The sequence below is a fragment of the Panthera uncia genome, assembly GCF_023721935.1.
Source record: "Panthera uncia isolate 11264 chromosome D3 unlocalized genomic scaffold, Puncia_PCG_1.0 HiC_scaffold_8, whole genome shotgun sequence".
Classification (NCBI taxonomy): Eukaryota; Metazoa; Chordata; class Mammalia; order Carnivora; family Felidae; genus Panthera; species Panthera uncia.
The window spans coordinates 81,419,653-81,438,108 of record NW_026057586.1 but is presented as its reverse complement, the minus strand read 5'-3'; the positions used below and the strand labels follow the sequence as shown (position 1 = coordinate 81,438,108).

General features: G+C 45.8%; 1 protein-coding gene across 1 annotated transcript in view; it reads left to right on the top strand.

The window, feature by feature from the left end:
• The window catches only part of PTPN11 (protein tyrosine phosphatase non-receptor type 11), an 81,054-nt gene that overhangs the window by 52,882 nt on the left and 9,716 nt on the right, over positions 1–18,456 (top strand). The window contains exons 8-13 of the mRNA XM_049619931.1: positions 466–545; positions 669–827; positions 5,280–5,411; positions 9,465–9,619; positions 11,077–11,144; positions 11,638–11,789. Of these exons, the coding sequence (XP_049475888.1) occupies positions 466–545; positions 669–827; positions 5,280–5,411; positions 9,465–9,619; positions 11,077–11,144; positions 11,638–11,789 (746 nt within the window). The remainder of the gene's footprint in view (positions 1–465; positions 546–668; positions 828–5,279; positions 5,412–9,464; positions 9,620–11,076; positions 11,145–11,637; positions 11,790–18,456) is intronic.

Below are 18,456 nucleotides of genomic sequence, written 5' to 3'. Positions count from 1 at the left end.
CTCATGCCTAGTCCTGTTTTATTTATACTCTGCTCCGCTCCTCCTCTCCCCCCATATTATGTTAAGCAAATCTCAGACATCATGTCATTTATCTATACTTACTCTTCCTTTGGTTTTAAAAAAAACTTTTTGTTTTGAAATATTTTTAGACACAAGAAGTTATAAAAATATACGGAGGGCTCCCACGTACCCTTTAGCTTCTCCCAGTGGTAATATCCTGTATATCCACAGCACATAATCAAGACCAAGGAGTTGGCTGTTGCTACTTTGTTCTTCTTAAAGACCGCATTATGAGGCATCATGTGGTGTTTGGATCATTGTTGTGCTCATTTAGGATTTAATTTTTTTATGTGGTTTTATCACTAAGTGAATAAAACTTGGACGAGGTTGAGGATTAACTATTTTGAAATGACATGTCCTGAAGAGGAATGAGTACTTTTTGACTGTGGTCTCTTTTTCTTCCAGTCGATCATACCAGAGTTGTCCTCCATGATGGTGATCCCAATGAGCCTGTTTCAGATTACATCAATGCAAATATTATCATGGTAATCTTTGCTTTCTGCCATGTTTTCTGACCAGGCATTGCTAGCCATCTTTTGTGTTTTGTATTTCTTGTGACCTGAAAGCAACTTTCCAGTGATTAAAGGAATTTCTTCCTAAATTTCTAGCCCGAGTTTGAAACCAAATGCAACAATTCAAAGCCCAAAAAGAGTTACATTGCCACACAAGGCTGCCTGCAAAACACGGTGAATGACTTCTGGCGGATGGTGTTTCAAGAAAACTCGCGAGTGATTGTCATGACGACGAAAGAAGTGGAGAGAGGAAAGGTACACTCCACGCTCTTCTGATGAACTGTGAAGTATCAGACGTGTCAGGTTGACCATGTTAACAATTGAATAAACGAATTAGGCTTACCCTGACCCTCTGGAGGAAAGAGAGTAGAAGAAATGTGATTACAGCAGGCTTTGGTGTAGTTTTCTTGATGTTCCTTCTGCTTGGGGTTCATGGAGCTTCTTGGATCTATGGGCTTTATAGTTTTCTTCAAATTGGAAATGTTTATTATTTCTTCAAACATGGGACACCAGTTACACGTATATTATTAGGTTGCTTGACGTTATCCTGCGGCCCATGGAGACTTTGCTCATTTTGCGCGGCTGTCTACCCCCTGCAAAACACAGTGAATGACTTCTGGCAGATGGTGTTTCAAGAAACCTGCCCCCCCCCCCCGCCGGTTTCATTTTGGACGGTTTGTTTTGCTGTATGTCCTCAGGTTGATTTTTTTCCTTCTGTGGTGTATCATCTGCTGTTAGGACTATTCGCTGTGTTCTCTACAGCAGGTATTATCTTTTTCATCTCTGTAAGTTTTATCGTTTTGGGTTTTTTTATATGTAAAAAATCTCTTATTATCATTATTACTTTAATTTTTAAATTTCATTTGAATCCAAGTTAGTTAACATATAGTTTAATAATGATTTCAGGAGTAGGATTTAGTGATTCATCACTTACGTATAACACCCAGTGCTCTCGTCCTAACAAGTACTCTCCTTAGTGCCCACCACCCATTTGTTTTTGTTTTCGTTTAAAGATTGTTTTTGATTTAATGTTTATTTATTTTGAGAAAGAGAGAGAGACAGTGCGAGCAAGGAAGGGGCAGAGAGAGAGAGGGAGACACAGGATCTGAAGCAGGTTCAGGCTCTGAGTTGTCAGCACGGAGCCCGACGTGGGGCTTGAACTGATGAGCTGTGAGATCATGATCTAAGCCAAAGTCAGACGCTTAACTGACTGAGCCACCTAGGTGCCCCTGTTTTCGTTTTTAATGCCGTCTCTGTCTCTCTTTTTAACTTACACCTTTTGGACATATGGAGTATATTTGTAATAACTGTTTTAATGTCCTTGTTACTAATTCTATTATATATGTCTTTTCATTTTTCCTGTTTTTTAGTTGTCTGAGGTGGAAGGGTAAATCCAATCCCTGTTACTTTATTGTATCCAGGAGCAGAAGTCCAGAAGGGAATGTGAAAAGCCCCATCTAGTACCTTCAAAGGATTGGAGTACTAACAAGTAGTGATTTCACTGGTCATGTAAATCATACTTATCATGACTTGTAGACATCTAAAAATTATTTGAAGGGGTGCCGGGGTGACTCATTTGGTTAAGTGTCCAACTTTGTAGCTCAGGTCATGGTCTCATGGTTTGTGAGTTCGAGCCCTGCGTTGGTCTCTGTGCTGACAGCTCAGAGCCTAGAGCCTGCTTCGGATTCTGTGTCTTCCTCTCTCTGTCCCTCCTCCACTCGCACTCTGTCTGTCTGTCTGTCTCTCTCTCTCTCAAACTAAATAAACGTTAAAAAATTTTGTAAATTATTTTGAATTATTCAAGCATATATTTATATAAATATCCAAACATATTATCGTGATGGTTAAAGTTGTCTTTGTCACCATCCCTTGGCCGCCCATTTGAAATCCCTGTGACCAGTGCAATGTGTATTCTTCCATGCTGTCTTCTTGGCATTTACATACATACGTGTATGGGAGGCATTAGCATAGACACAACATACCAACATTTACGTATATGCGTGTATTTATGTACCTGTAGGTGCCTAATGAAGTCTATAGTACTAATTTCTGAAAAATACCGTATGTAAAAGTATTTTCATACATGAATTTTGTGGTGCATTTTGGGCCCCACCGAAGTGGATTGTTGAATATCTACTGTTAGTACATATTGGCCTCTTTCTTTTTAGTAATTGCATGATTTTCCATGGTAAGGATATACCATAATTTATTTCACCATTATGTGTTGAGCATTTAAGTGTTTCAGTTTTTGCTCTTAACAAGCAGTGCTGAAGTGAATAATCTTATTCTTGCTTGTGTATGTGTGCGTGTGGCAGATGTTTCTCTAGGGTAGATGTCAAGAAAAAGAAATGTTAGGTCATAGGGTATGCATGTTGTAAATTCTAATAACTTCTGCCAAACTGCCCCCAGAGTGGTTGTCCCCGTGTACACCCCCCTCCCCAGCTGTCTATGCCAAGTAGTCCTCTCCCTACACTTTTTGTGACCTTTCCGGTTTTTAAAAATTATAACATCCCACACCTACAGAGAGGCAGACAGATCTCACTGAGTAACAGCTCTGTGCGTTATCCCGAAGTGAGCCCATCCATGTGGGTTTTTAAGTTGGAAAAGTTCTGTGTTTTTGTGTTCTAGTCAAAGTTCTTTTGTAGTTACACTTTAAATGGTTTGCATAAAATTTTCATGGAATATAGCAGTCATCTGCAAGTTAAACCTAAGACAGATGGGTGATTTGGATCTTAGTGCTCTAATGTAATTTTCCTATCAGTTTTGAAGGGCAGTGTGATTTTGTAAGGTTTTCATCATTGTGCTAAGTAGTTTCAGCACTTCTGAAAACCTTTGAGGCTAGATCTGGTCACTGTGAAACAGAGGCTTCCTCCAGCAGCTATGTGCAGTAACATGAGATGTTCTTGAATTAATGGACAGGGTAAAACGTCTTCCTAGTTTCTGCTTCAGGTGACTGTTACCTGCCCTACGTATAGAATGGAAAATTGAGCCCTCTGTCCTGCCTTTAGTCCGCTTCATAGGAGGCTACCTCTTCTCAGGGGACCAGGGGGCATGAAGAAAGGGTTCTTGTGTCACTTCAGAGGAATTAGTTTTCGTCCCTTTCAAGAAGAGCTGCCGGAAACTCCTAGAATAGACAGACACTGGGCTAAATCACTCTGCCCCTCTCCTCACCCCGCCCCCACGTCTGCACCTGCTTCCCGAATATGCTTTTTAGTCCCAGATGGAGAGGATAATGGACATATTCTCTCCACAGGTGGTTCTGACAACCTGCTCTCTCAGGTCCCTCCCACCCTCCCACCATTGCACAGGAGAAAACCCAGACTCTGAATTCCTTTTGATTCCTGGGCTTTAGTTTAAAAACTGAAGCATTAGCTCTCACATTGTAGGATTTGTCTGCCAAAGTCTGTGTCAGAGTTTGGAAAACTAGGAGGAGGGCCGCAGTAGTCTGCTGATAATTCAAAGTCAGCTGAAATGTTTTCAGAGTTATGATTTAATTTTTTGTTCCTGTTGAGTCTCTTGAGCAGCCAACAGTCACAGAATTGATTGGCCAGCAACAGCACTGAGTACCATTAATATTAAAAGTGCTTATTTGGGGATAATAAAAATTGTATCAAGTCTGTCAAAGAGGTATTTGGATCTACAGAATACTGAAGAGAAAGCTGAATTCGGAATAATAATAAAAGACCATGTAAGCCATTGCCAGGCAAAAAAAGTTGCACCGTCTGTTAATACTTCTGGTCAACTTCCTTCTGCCATGTCCGCCCCCCCCCCCGCCCGCTTTCAGTTAATCATTGACTTTGGGGATGCCTGCAGCTGCTTTCTTATCCACAGTTTTATAACTGAATTTCTTTGTCTTCCTAGCATGAAAGCTAAATTTCTCTGGCTGATGTCTCTTGGTTTTTCAGTCGGTATCTTGGTGGTTGTGGAAAGTCCACTCCCAGAAAAGACCAAAACGCAAAAACATCCTCTGCCCAGGACACATCACCAAATACATACAGACTCCTCTCTCATTGAGCTACATATCTTCCTCTTTGGCAACAAGAATGATTTACTTGGTGCCATATTTTTCGGTTTGTCTGCTCTGAAGCCAGCAGCTATTACGGGCTTGGCGTTCCCAGGCACCCAGTTAAGCGAAGGTGACGTGTGTAGTAGGTATCAGATGGATCTGGATATAGAAAAAGCAGCTGGTTCAAAACCGCATCGCTGCCTTTCGGTGCTGGAGCTGTTCACACTTGGGTTAGATAAGGCACGGAGTCCTCCTACGCGGGTACGGAAGCGAATCAGACAGGGTGGCTCTTTGGGCAGCCCATCCATTTCTAGAGTGATTGCTTGGCTCCCCTGCGGAGTGACAGGCAGATCCCTAGAATCCAGAATTTAGCGGTGGCTGGGCAGAACCCTCAAACTGGTTAGGCCCTCACTCTGCGTCTTTGGTTCCTTGGAGATAAATAAACAATCCTTGACCCTCTTTTCACATGCATCTTAGATCAGACGACTCTGCAAAGGCTGACTTCTCTTCCCGTTTTCTCCCCGGCCTGCTTTTTCTTATTCGAACTTGTTTTTCCCTTTCTTTGAAACTCTAACAGATGCCAGACAGGGCATTTTCTTTAGCTTGGTTATTAAGCAGGACTCGCACATTTATTTTTTGCTGGTTTGGGCTTTTCATTTCAGAGTTCACAGAGATTAACTCTTTTTTCTGATCCCTTCCAGAGTAAATGTGTCAAATACTGGCCTGACGAGTGTGCTCTAAAAGAATATGGGGTCATGCGTGTTAGGAACGTCAAAGAAAGTGCCGCTCATGACTATACGTTAAGAGAACTTAAACTTTCGAAGGTTGGACAAGTAAGTATATTGTCGTATTTTAGAGACTTTGGTAGCTGGTCATGGTGTACACCAATCCAGGGCCTGGGGTTACCCACGTTTGCATGTATCCATGCTCTGGTTCGCTCACGGGTCGGGTGCTTTCTGTGTACCAGATGCATACTGGTACAGTGGTAACAAGACAGGTGCAGTTCCTGCCCTCAGAGCCTAAGGAGACGGAAGGTTAAAAAATAAACAACCGACTAAGCTTTCCGATTGTGCTCAGTCTACAAGGGCTCCAGGACGTTTCGGTAGAAGCGACTGGGTACCAGAGATGGAGTAATCGGGGAGATTTTGCTGTATCAGAGTAACCTCTCTGAGGCTGTGTCACTTGAGCTGAAGGTGGGGGAGCCAGGCACCTAGAGCGTCTGGAGAAGAGTGTTCCAGGTGTGGGAGCAGCAAGTGTAAAGCCCCTGAGGCCTGTTTAGTGATCAGATTCCATAGCATCAGATCTTAACCGCACGTACTTTAAGTTTGTTGCTGAAGTGACTAACTTTACAAAACGGTGTTGGATTTGGATTCATTTTAATTTCATGATGAGAGGGGACTTAGTTTCTCAAGGCCTTTTGGGGACACAGAGGCGAATGAAGCCTTTGTCCTCAAGGAATTAAAATCGCGTAGCCGTGAGAAGCCACAGAAACAGATAGCCGCGCTGCAGAGCGGACGCGGGCTGTAACAAATCCGAAGTGCATGGAATTGCAGAGGCTGAGCGTCCTTCCAGCCGGGGCGTCAGGGAGACTGTCTCAGAAGAGGCGGGGCTTTTCTGAGTGAGGTTCCCACCGGAGAAGACGATGGAGAGAGGGCTCCCAGAGGGAGGTGTCCCCGTGAGCCCTGGCACTGCAGTGCAGATGGAAGGGGAACGGGATTTACGGGGAGTGAAGGCAAGTGAGGGATGGAGGGGATAGACTGGAGAGAGGCTGGGACCAAGTTGGGAAGTCTTAACCCTCATGTTAAGAAATGCGAACTCCATGCGGTGGTTAGCCCGGAGCCCATGACGGTGATCGCGCCAAGCGAACGCACACACAGAGCTGCGTGCCAGGAAGGTGTCTGACAGCCTCGGGTGGGGTTAGGCCAGGCCGGGTGGCCCGAGTGGGCAGCACGCCTGTTAGGAGGCCGCTGCGGTGGTCCGGGTCTGACGGCCTCCCCTGTAGGTCAGATCCCAGGGACTCTGGCAGTTGGTCTTTCTTGTTTTGCCTCTTATTCCCGCCTTTGGAAATGAATAGCATGTAATATGCCAGGACAAACGTGGAAGAGGAGTGACGGACATGACGGATGCCTTGAGGTGGCGCCTGCGGGACGTGGGGCACAGTTGGGCAGTTGGAGGAGGAGGAGGAGGAGGAAGAACCAATCGCAGCGGGCGGTGGTGCTGTGACGAAGCCAGAAACGCTGGCAGAAGGTGTGCAGGATGGCAGGGCTTGAATCGTCCAGGTGAAAGGTGGCACGGTGGACAGAAGGGGACCTCCTGGAGGTAATTGAGTAGAAGGGGTTTGGCGACAGTGTGGACAAGGGTCGAGGCCGGCGCTAAGGATGACCGCCGGTTTTCTAGCGAGAGCGTGGGGTTGGTGGCAGTGGATTTGAGGGGGGAGGGAGGGTCAGCAGCCTTCTGGACACGCAAATTGTGAGATGCCTTTGAGACGTCAAAGCGAACACGGCAGGGAGGCAGGAACGGAGGTTGGGCGAGGAGAGAGGTGGGACCCAGAGCATCGTGGTGGATGGAGGGTTCGTCCTTCTGTGACAGCAGAACGGGAAGAGGAGAAGGTGGCCACAGATGCAGGTAAAGGAGCTGAAACGGATTTTCTCTCTGTTCTCTATGAGGCCAGGCCATCAACTGGGAATCAGAGACGAACTATGTGGGAAGGTGGAAAAAGTATTGAGTGGTAATGTAGTAATAGCAGAGAAGAGGGGAATCCAGCACGATTTCGGGCAGTGCTGAGCGCCCTGTTGAGGTGGCGAACGTGAACACTTAGTGACACCAATCCCTGTTCCTTAGGTACCAAACGGAGAAGGTGGGTGGTTGGTTTTGCCCAGGCTTGGGGCTTTTCCCGGGGATGGAGTGGATGGAGTGAGGGTGGAGGGAGGGGAGGGATGCAGCGGAGGGGCTTGTCAGCATAGTATGTGGCGCCCAAGCCCAACAAGGGGGCAGGGGGAGGCGAGTGGAGAGTAGACGAGGGCCCGGCAGTCTGCTGAGTTCCATGAGGTGGTCAGGGGACCAAAGCGAACTGGAAGCCCGGCCAGTTGCTAGAACTTCTGATGTCAGTGGGGGTGTGGTTCTGCTGACGGTGGGGTGGGGGGAGGTTTACTCTGCTGCAGAGATGGAGAGAGAAGCTGGAAAAGCACAGCAGAAGCAACAGAAATGGAAGAGATGTAGGGGACGCTAGCCAGAGATACCACGTAGGTGTGTTCAGTTTTAGAGCTAACCGCCCATCTTTCTGTTATCAGGCGTTTCTGAGTAGCAGGTGGATTTTTCTTCAGTTTTAGTAATAAACCATCCGTATTCTTGTTAACAGAGATTTTTGAACAACAGGTACAGGAAAGTTTGGCATTTGGGTTTGTGTTTTATACCTGTGGATTCAGGTGCTGACACGGGACAGACTATTTCTCCAGAATTGCTGGTCACGTGTTACCTGCTTTTTATATAACACATTACATTTTTTCTTTAAAGTGCTATGACACGATCTCATTTCAACTCCTAACTGCCTGGCAGAGATCTCTTGGGACAGAGGTTTACCCAGGAGGAGGAGCATGGATGTGCAGGGCAGCTGGGTCTCATTCCCTGATTGTTCTGTGAGCCATGTGGCCCCTGAGCCTTAGCCAACTGGTAACATTGAGAAAAATTTTTATCGTGGCATCGGTAAATTAAATGCACGTACTTCAAGAAAAGCTCTTAGTTCTGGTTCCTATTCCTTGGATGTCTTGAAAGTCACTGGTGGTGGACCCGGGCTTAGTTACTCTCTCCTTTAAAATCTCCTTTAAAATGTCAGTAGCTTGGGTTGCCCTCAGATCCGTAGCGCGAACATGTAGCAGTGAGCACGTAGCAGTGAACAGAGCTGCTACAGTGGCCTCATCCGGGTAGATCCGGAACGCGGTACTTTTGGTCTTCTGTACTCTTTTTTTTTTTTAATGTTTATTTGTTTTGAGAGAGGGGGAGAGGAAGAGCGAGAACCTCAAGCAGGCTCTGGTGCAGAGCCCGATGCGGGGCTTGGGCTCCCGCATCGTAAGATCATGACCTGAGCTGAAATCAAGAGTCGGACGCTTAACCAACTGAGCCACCCAGGCAGCCGGTCGTCTGTAGTCTTGACCTTTATTAACGGCCCCTCTCCTTAGACGAGTATCAGTGGCTGAGTCTTTTGCTGCTGCCAAGTAGTGGCTGTGTGTTTATCGGTCTTGTTTAATCCTCACGGTAGTTATTGTGAGAGGGCTTATTATTCCCGTTTGCAAGTGAAGAAATTGACGCTTAGAGATGTCTGGAGACCACAGTGATAATGAATGCTGGGATTTGGGCCTAAAACCCAGCCTTCTGATTGCAAAGCCTGTCTTTTTACCTACTTTGCACTACACAGAATCTTAAAATACCGTGATACTGTAATAAAAGTGGATGTTTTGGGGGAGGGAAGGAGGGCTGGGTATAAAAAGAGAAAGAGGCAAATGTGTCTTGAGGGGATAGCTGTTTTCTCATCTGCTGGGAAGAGAGCCCCAGGACCCAGGGGCCTCAGTTGCCTCTGGAGTTGAGCTACGCGTGGATGAGGAGGGAAGGAGGCATTGCCTGCCGCTGAGGATTCAGAGAGGTGATGCAGGTTGTAGCTTCCTGAGGAACGCGTTGCTATACTGGACATTTTGGTTTATGTCAGAAGCAGAGACTTGCCTCCAGGGTTGCTCAGCCAGATCCAAAAGGAGGAATGATCTGGGAAACTTGCAAAGATGACCTTTAAATGGAGCAGTTGGCTCACATCGGCTCTGGGAAAGATCAGAACGGGGCGATTCCTCAACCCCTTGATTTATTTAATTCTTTTCTGGTTTTTCTTGGCTCTACTCCAGGGGAATACAGAGAGAACCGTGTGGCAATACCACTTTCGGACCTGGCCGGACCACGGAGTGCCCAGTGACCCCGGGGGCGTGCTGGACTTCCTGGAGGAGGTCCACCATAAGCAAGAGAGCATTATGGATGCAGGGCCTGTGGTAGTTCACTGCAGGTGACTGGCCCCTGCCACCTCTCCAGGCTGCAGCCTGGCCTGTCTCTTAATGCCCAGGGCTTGTTTTTACCTACCCACCCCCAGCTCTTTACCTGTGAGAAAAATTTAATCTCTGTTCGAGGCATGCATAAACTGCACTGAGGGACACTTTGCCCCGAGAGTGTATTTCTCCTAGGTCCTGTGGGACTGCCAGGTATTGGTGGTAGCAGGGCAGAGGGGGGAGCATCATCCTTATGCTCAGACAGCCCTTATGTAGTCTCGTAATGTTTGCTTGTTTTTCCATTTTATTTATTTCTATTTATTAAAAATATTTTTTAATGTTTATTTTGAGAGAGAGAGAGAGAGAGAGAGAGAGTATGCACAGGGGAGAGGGAGAGACAGAGAGAGAGAGAGAGAAAGAGAGAGAGAGAGAGAGAGAGAGAGAGAGAGAGAATCCCAAGCAGGCTCTGTGCTGACAGCCATGGCATGGGGCTCGAACCCACAAACCATGAGATCATGACCTGAGCCGAAATCAAGACTCGGATGCCCAACCGACTGAGCCAGCCAGGTGCCCCCAGTTTCCTTTTTTAATATAGTGACTTAGGATTCATCACTTTAATTACGGCTGTATTCTCTCCTGCCACAGAAATAAGGTGCATGTTTTCCCGATAATATACTTGTTTACTTTCAAGGTTTTGGACCACTCCCCACACAGGCCTCCGAAGGCCACGCCCATGGCCTCTCGCCACAGTTTACAGCCTCTAGTGCCCACATCTGGGCTTCATGGTTTTGCTGGGGCAAGTTTAGTTTCCCAGATCTCATCCATGTGTTGGACAAGTAGCTGCATGTGAAACTTAATTCCCTTTTTAAAAAGCTGTTGGGGCGCCTGGGCGGCTCAGTCGGTTAAGCGTCCAACTTCGGCTCAGGTCATGATCTCATGGTTTGTGAGTTCGAGCCAAGCGTCGGGCTGTCTGTTGACAGCTCAGAGCCTGGAGCCTGCTTCAGATTCTGTGTCTCTGTGTCTCTTTTTGCCCCTTTCCCTGCTCACGCTCTGTCTGTCTCTCTCTCTCTCAAAAACAAAGAAACAGTAAAAAATTAAAACACAAAAAGCTACTGTTTATTGAGCACTTGCTGTGTGCCGGCCTCTGTGCTTTGTGTTTTCCATACATTACTAATGTTTGATGCATATAACAAGCCTGTAAGGCATATACTATCATCCCCATTTCACAGATGAGGAAACTGAGGGTCCAGAGTGTATGGGACTTGCCTCGGCACGTTGTACAGGAGAAGCCGGGCTCCAAGTATAGGTTGGACTAATTCCCAAGCCCTCTTAGCTAATCTATTCTCAAATACAAATAGACAATCTTATAAATACTCCCAAGAGCAGACATCGTTTCTGTTAATATTACTAGCTTGGTTTTGAGTCTGAAACCCCCGTGAATGACTCCATTGTCATTGCTTTGTCCTTCTACCCACAGTGCTGGAATTGGCCGGACGGGGACGTTCATTGTGATTGATATCCTTATTGACATCATCAGAGAGAAAGGTAGGTCATCTGGAGGGCAAGAAGCTATAGTTCCTGTTTTTAGTTTATGGAAGGAAAATGCTGGTGAAAATAGCCTGGGGGGAATCCGAATGTTAAAACATTTTCACAAAATCTAGGCTGAGGACTTTGACTTCCAGTGTGTTTGCGAGGGAACAAAAGTGATTCTGTTTGATTCTCGACATAAAACGGAGCCTTGGAGCTGTGGGTCCCAGTGCTGTGGTCTTTTGCTGAATATGCAGCGGTGGTCTTTGCCCACGCCCCTCGTCCTGGCGGATGTTGTGGGGTGGTGCCGTTTGGAAAGTGGGGGGGTTCCTGACCTCCAACACCTTCTCAGCTAATCTTCTGGGATCATTTGTATCGCCCGGAAGGCCAGTGTAGCCCTCGGAACACGTCCAGTTGGAACATTTGCTTTATCTCTGCGTCTGCCAGAAGTTGTGCGTCTTCATCCGGGCCCTGCAGTTTGTCCCGGTGCTTCATGGTGTTTGCTTTGCAGGTGTCGACTGCGACATCGATGTTCCCAAGACCATTCAGATGGTGCGGTCTCAGAGGTCAGGGATGGTCCAGACGGAAGCTCAGTACCGCTTCATCTATATGGCCGTTCAGCATTACATTGAAACACTACAGCGCAGGATTGAAGAAGAGCAGGTATGCGACCCAGAGGGCCTGGCGGGCAGATTTCCGTCTTCTTCCTCTGGGCAGCTCTCCTACGCTCTCCTTTTGAGCGGGATGGGCCCCTGAGAGCCAACTGTCACTGTTTGGGAATGGGAACCTTGTTCCCAGCCAGGAAGGGCCTCTCTCAAACCATTCCCTACTTCACAACTCTGACTTCTCAGGACAGGGTACCGTGGGGATGGACGCCCTGCCATCGTCCTGGCCTGGCTGACTGGGCAGCGGCCACGTGGAAAGGTTAGGACTTTCCCAGGCAAATCCCGGGATTTTCACATGGCGGGTTTGGAACCGAAGGCCTCGAAGTCTCCAGCCTGTTCCAGTTTTGATCCGGGCCGTCTTTACCCTGATCCCATCTTTTAAACGAAATGCTTCACTCTTCATTGCACACAGCAGTTTGAACCATCAATTTGGTTGAGTTGGAAACAGTGAGATTTCAATTTTAATAAGCCATGCATAATGAAGAAGAATGTGGAACTGGAGCCTTTCCATGTGAAGCTATTCATAACAGACACAAAGCTGAGTTAATTAGAAATCCGCTGAGAGGAGGGAAATGAGACTGCTCTTTTGGGGATCTGTGCTTCTCCCCTCCCCTCACCAGCCCCGCTGCTCCGCTGCAGACAGGCCTGCTTTACCCTGTTCATTGCCTTCCAGAGAACTCGGCTTCGCAAAATGGCACCTGCCGGCGAGTCGAAAGACTGGTAGCCTCGTTATCAGAGCCTGGTTATCCAAGTAAGATACCTCTTAGTTAGCCTAGGACGTTCTCAGTTCACGTGAAGACACTAGATTGTTTCATTGTACAAAGAACATCTTCAGAAACAGCGTAGGTATCGAAATGCAAGGTCAAATAGTCAACAGGTAACTGGTTTCGACCTTTAGTGTGTTAAATCTGACTTGGTGTTATGAAATATTTAGATGGTTACTATAGGCTCTTTCCTCTTTGTCTTCCAGTTATCCTTAATCTGGGCCAGGAATAGTTAAAGCATAAAGTTGCTCACAGAGAAGAATCTCGTACTAAATACAAAGAGAATGTAGCACAGTTGGTACAAATTGGAGAATAGTCAGGAATGTCTTGAAGCACATAATGTAATCTTGTGTGGAAAAGCTGGGGAAGGAGCTCTCTTCATTTCATTCAGAAGGTTTGGTATTTATCCTTGTTCTGGAGACTTCCGGGACTTCCTCTCCCAGCCTCTATAGCACTTCAGATCTTCTCCTTACCACATCCAGTCTCTCTGACCCTGAATCTCGAGTTGCAATTTGGATTTAGGAGCCTCTTTAAAAATACTTTTATTGCTGCCCTTTTTTGGGGGGTCAGGAGGCAGTAGACAAAAATGTTCCGTAATAATTGAAGTATTATAGAATCTAGAAACCGAATGTCCCTGATGATCCCACCCCAAGAGTGCTTGCATGCATGCATTCATTCAGCCTGTATTTTTTGGGACTGACAGGTGCCAGCACTGTCCTTAGCACGTTAACTGCTATTTGGTCTAAGAGGCTTCAGAGTCTAAAAAATGTGTTGACTTAGATTATTCATTATTACTTATTTTTTTTACTTTTAATTTTTTATGTGTATTTATTTTGAGAGACAGTGCACATGCAAGTGGGGGAGGGGCAGGGAGAGTGGAGAGAGAGAATCCTAAGCAGCCTCCAGGCTCCGCACTGTCAGCACAGAGCCTGCCTCTGGGCTCAGTCTCACGAATGAGATCATGACCTGAGCCGAAATCAAGAGTCGGCCGCTTAACTGACTGAGCCACTTAGGTGTCTTAGAGTATTCATTTTTAGATACTTTTTAAAAAATTTTTTAAAAATATTTGTTGTTTTTTGAGGGAGAGAGAGACAGAGAGAGAGAGAGAGAGAGAGAGAGAGAGAGAGAACGCAAGGTGGGGAGGGGCAGAGAAAGAGGGAGACAGACTCTAAGCAGGTTCCAGGCTCCGAGCTGTCAGGCTGATAAATTTTTTTAAATTTATTTTTTAGAGAGTGAGAGTGGGGGAGGGACAGATAGAGAGGGGGCCAAAGGATCCAAAGAAGGCTCTGCGCTGAGAGCAGTGAGCTTGATATGGGGCTTGAACTCACGAACTGTGAGATCGTGACCTGAGCCAAAGTTGAACTCTTAACCAACTGAGCCACGTGGGTGCCCCCAGATGATTCATTAAAAAAATTTTTTTTTTATGTTCATTTTTGAGACAGATACAGAGCATGAGCAGGGAAAGGGCAGAGAGTGAGGAGACACAGAATCCTAAGCAGGTTCAAACTCATGAACTGCGAGATCTCGACCCGAGCTGAAGTTGGCCACCTAACCGACTGAGCCACCTAGGCGCCCCTAAAAATAAGATCCTATAACATGTGGTTTTCTGCATTGTACTGTTTGATTCTGTGCTCGAACTTACTACCTGATTTCGTGGTAAAGTAAGAAGTACCTTCGTCTAGTAGAAAGCTTAAGTGGTAGATGTAAACAGGAAAGCCATCTGAGTTTTAAATTGAGCAGAAGGATGAAACTCATTCGGGATCATTGATTATTCTTTTAAATGCCATCATTTTCAAAATTCTGAAGAGTTAAGGACCTTTGGGAATGAAGGAATTTGCTGACAAGGGTAAATGAAGAAAGACAGTAGGTCAGGGACCGGCGGGCTGGGGAAGGAAGCAGGAAGTAGCGACAGCATTAGGAGGAGGAGAAGCAAAAAACAGGTGGTCGTCCAGGGGAAGGTGCGAGTGAGGCACGTTTTCAGATTGGCTCCTGTGTCCCTTTCACGTGTCCCTATCCTTTTATGTTCGAGCACTTGCTCACTTTCTGGCATGCGAGATGCTCCGGGCTCATCTTCTGTTTCCCCTCTCCTAGCCTTTGAATTGGCCATTTTTCTGTGGAGCCCCAGTTCTGTTTATTAAAGACAGGTATTTAAAATTGAAGGTTTGGGGGGGGCACCTGGCTGGCTCAGTCGGTAGAGCATGCGACTCTCGATCTCAAGGGTTGTGAGTTAGAGCTTATTTGAAAATAAAATTTTGGCTCAGTCAGTTGGGCTCAGTCGGTTGGGCATCTGACTTCAGCCCAGGTCATGATCTCACAGTTCGTGGGTTTGAGCCCCACATCGGGCTCTGTGCTGACAGCTCAGAGCCTGGAGCCTGCTTCGGATTCTGTGTCTCCCTCTCTCTCTGCCCCTCCCCTGCTCACACTCTGTCTTTCAAAAATGAATAAACGTTAAAAAAAAAAGAGAATTTATTTAAAAATAAAATTTTTAATAAAAACAAAAATAAAATGAAGGTTTGGGTGTTGGGTATGCTTATTGCTACTGGGTATTACTGCTTCTGGGCCCTCTCAGTAGACAGTGCTAGGAAATAACGTCTGTATACTAATGCACATATGCATAAATATCAATAATTGTCGCTGTATCTATGTGTGTGTGTGTGTGTGTGTGTGTGTGTATATATATATATATATATATATATATATATATATATACTCAGTGTATGTCGCTGTCTCTGGCTGTCATTCAGTACCCCAAGGCTCAGACTAGCCTTCCCCTTGCTAATTTGTAACTTCTCTAACTGGGGGAAACCTGTTCCCATGATCTACAATTTATTTGCTCATTTGCTCACCCCTAGTATACATGCGAAATAGTTTCAGAGCTGCTTGCCTGTACCCCCATGAGAATCAAATTTACCATGTGGGCAACCCTTGTTTGAAGGAAAGAATTCCACATCCCACATCGAGCATCCTTTAACTGCAGCGTAGAGACTCTGGGTGGCGTTCTCTGAGTGCATCATACTGCAGGACAGAAGATACCTTTAAGAGTTCTGTAATCAGGGGTGCCTGGGCGGTTTAGTCGGTTAAGGGTCCGACTCTTGATTTCAGCTCACGGTTGTGAGATTGAGCCCCACATCTGGCTCTGCGCAGAGTGTGGATCCTGCTTGGGACTCTCTCTCCCTGTCTCTCTCTCTCTGTCTCTGTCCCTCACCTGCTCATGCGCTCTCTCTCTCAAAAAATAAATAAATAAGCATTAAAAAAAAAAAGAATTCTGCCATCACCAACGGGTCAGGATAGAAATGCAGCTGTGCTAGATTTCGGTTGTCGCCAGCAAAACTGAAGCTGGCCTGTGCTGGCAGTTAGCATCCGGCTCCTTCTCTTTCATTAAATGTTTCGTTGGGTATTACTCCTTTAAGAAATATTTGGGTGCCTTTTGTGTTCCAGACACTGATTAGATGCTGAGGATATAACAGAACAAGATAGATGTGGCTGTTGCCTCAATAAAACTCCAGTTTCACTAGATGGAAAGTTTGAGTTACCGTGAGGCCCTTGTCTACATTTGTCCTGTCTTTTTTATTCATTTCCCTGGACTTGTGCTTTTCACACATCTTCCTCAAGCTCCTTGGTGCAATCAAGAGGCCTTCTCACCTTTGTTCATTCATTCCTGCATCCATTAAAATAGGCTGTGCTGCGTGCCAGGCTCTGTGCTGGACATTGGGGCTATGAGTGGTCATGTTCCTGAAATGGAAAGAAAGCTGTGTGGTTGGAGTAGAGGGAGTTGGGTGGGGGCCGGGGGGTGTCATGGGTGGGATTGGAAATGTAAGCAGAGATCTGATCTTGAGAGCTTGGGGCTTGCAGGGCATATTAATGATTTTAGACTTTATCCCGAGGGGAATGGGACGTCACCGAGGATTTTGAAGCAGGGGAGTGACATAAAAAGATCCTCGTTTTGAAAATAGGGCCCTGGCTTGAGAGTGAGGAGTGGGTGTGGGCTGTGGGCTCTGGGCTCAAGCAGTTGCAGGGGGACCAGTGTAGGTGAGAGCTGATGAGAGCTGAGGACAGTGGGGGCTAATGGTCAGCACAAAGAGAAGCAGAACCGGTAAGATTTTGTGATGAGATGTGGGCAGGAGTCAAGGTGTTTGTAATCCTGACATTTGAGCTCAGAACATTCTGCACAAGTATCTTGTTGCTCTGTAACTTAGACAAGAGCATTTTCATTTGACCCTTTCTTTCTACTCCTGGCTTTTGGGCTTTTTTTGGGTAAATTGATATATGCTTTATTTCATAGTCTTAATTTTTTTTCTTAATTAAAAAAATATTTTTTAATGTTTATTTTTGAGAGAGAGCAAGTGGGGGAGGGGCAGAGAGAGAAAGGGAGACAGAGGATCCAAAGTGGGCTCTGAGCTGATAGCAGAGAGCCTGATGTGGGGCCCAAACTCACTAACCGTGAGATTATGACCTGAGCTGACGTCGGGTGCTTAACCGACTGAGCCACCCAGGTGCCCCTTTAATCTTCTTTTGTTTTTTTTTTTCATGCCCACTGTGGGGCTCAAACTCACGACCCTGATACCAAGAGCTAGCCAGGAGCCCGGGGCTTTTTTGTAACTTAAAGTTAAAGAATTCACTGGATTTACTTCATATGGCAAGATATTTAATGCCAGATGATTTTAGAGACTTGTGGTTGAACCCTCCTCTCAACCTTGGCTCTGTGTCAGCTGGCAAGGCTATAAGACTTATTATAAATATTACAGAAGGTTTGGTATAACTATGCTGTGTCATTGAATTTAGGTGAAGGATAGATCAATTTCAGATCGTTTTTTAAGGCTCTGAAACAAGTCTCTCTCCAACCCCCCAAAACCAAAACTACCCCAATCCCTTGAGAATTTTTCTTGTTCTATAAGGACAGCCTGGGCCGTCACAGTCCTAAGAAATAAACTCAACTGATTTATGGATCAGTTTTATTTCTTGTTCTTTCTAAATAAGCCTGAGAAGCTCCAACATTTTTATGCTTTTCCTTGAGCCACTTAATTCATTGAAATAATTCCTGTCCCATTTCTATTAATTATTCCCTGTTAGAAAATTCTTTTGTAATCACTTTATGTAGAAATACTGATTTTTTTTTTTTTTTTCTCCCAAGAAAGTAGTAGGGAGGGGCGCCTGGGTGGCTCAGTTGGTTAAGCACCCTACTCTTGATTTCAGTTCAGGTCATGATCCCACGGTTCATGAGATTGAGCCCTGAGTCGGGCTCTGCACTGACAGCACAGAGCCTGCTTGGGATTCTCATTCTCATTCTCATTCTCATTCTCATTCTCATTCTCTCTCTCTCTCTCTCAAAATAAATAAATAAAACATGAAAAAAAGATAGTAGAAGGGAGGCAGAAATGGGGGTTGCTGTTCAGTGGGTAGATAGTTTCAGTCATATAAGATGAAAAAGTTCTAGAGACCTGCTGTACATCAAGAGCGTATACTCAGGGTGCCTGGGGGGCTCAGTCAGTTGAGTGCCCAACTTCGGCTCAGGTCATGATCTTATTGGTTCATGAGTTCAAGCCCGGTGTTGGGCTCTGTGCTGACAGCTCAGAGCCTGGAGCCTGCTTCCGATTCTGTGTCTCCCTCGCTTTCTGCCCCTCCCTCGCTCATGCTCTGACTCTGTCTCAAAAAGATAAATAAAAACATTAAAAAAAAAAAAAGAACATATACTGGACAGTGCTGTGTACACTCAAAATTTTGCCCAAGAGCATGTATCTTATCATATGTTGTTTTTCGTTTACCACAATTAAAAAAAAATGTGTTGAGTAGAAAGCAAGCTTATGCTTCAGGTTATTGATTGCATATTTAAATTTTTTATTTGTTTATTTTGAAAGACAGAGCACAAGTCAGGGAGGAGCAGAGAGAGAGGGAGAGAGAGAA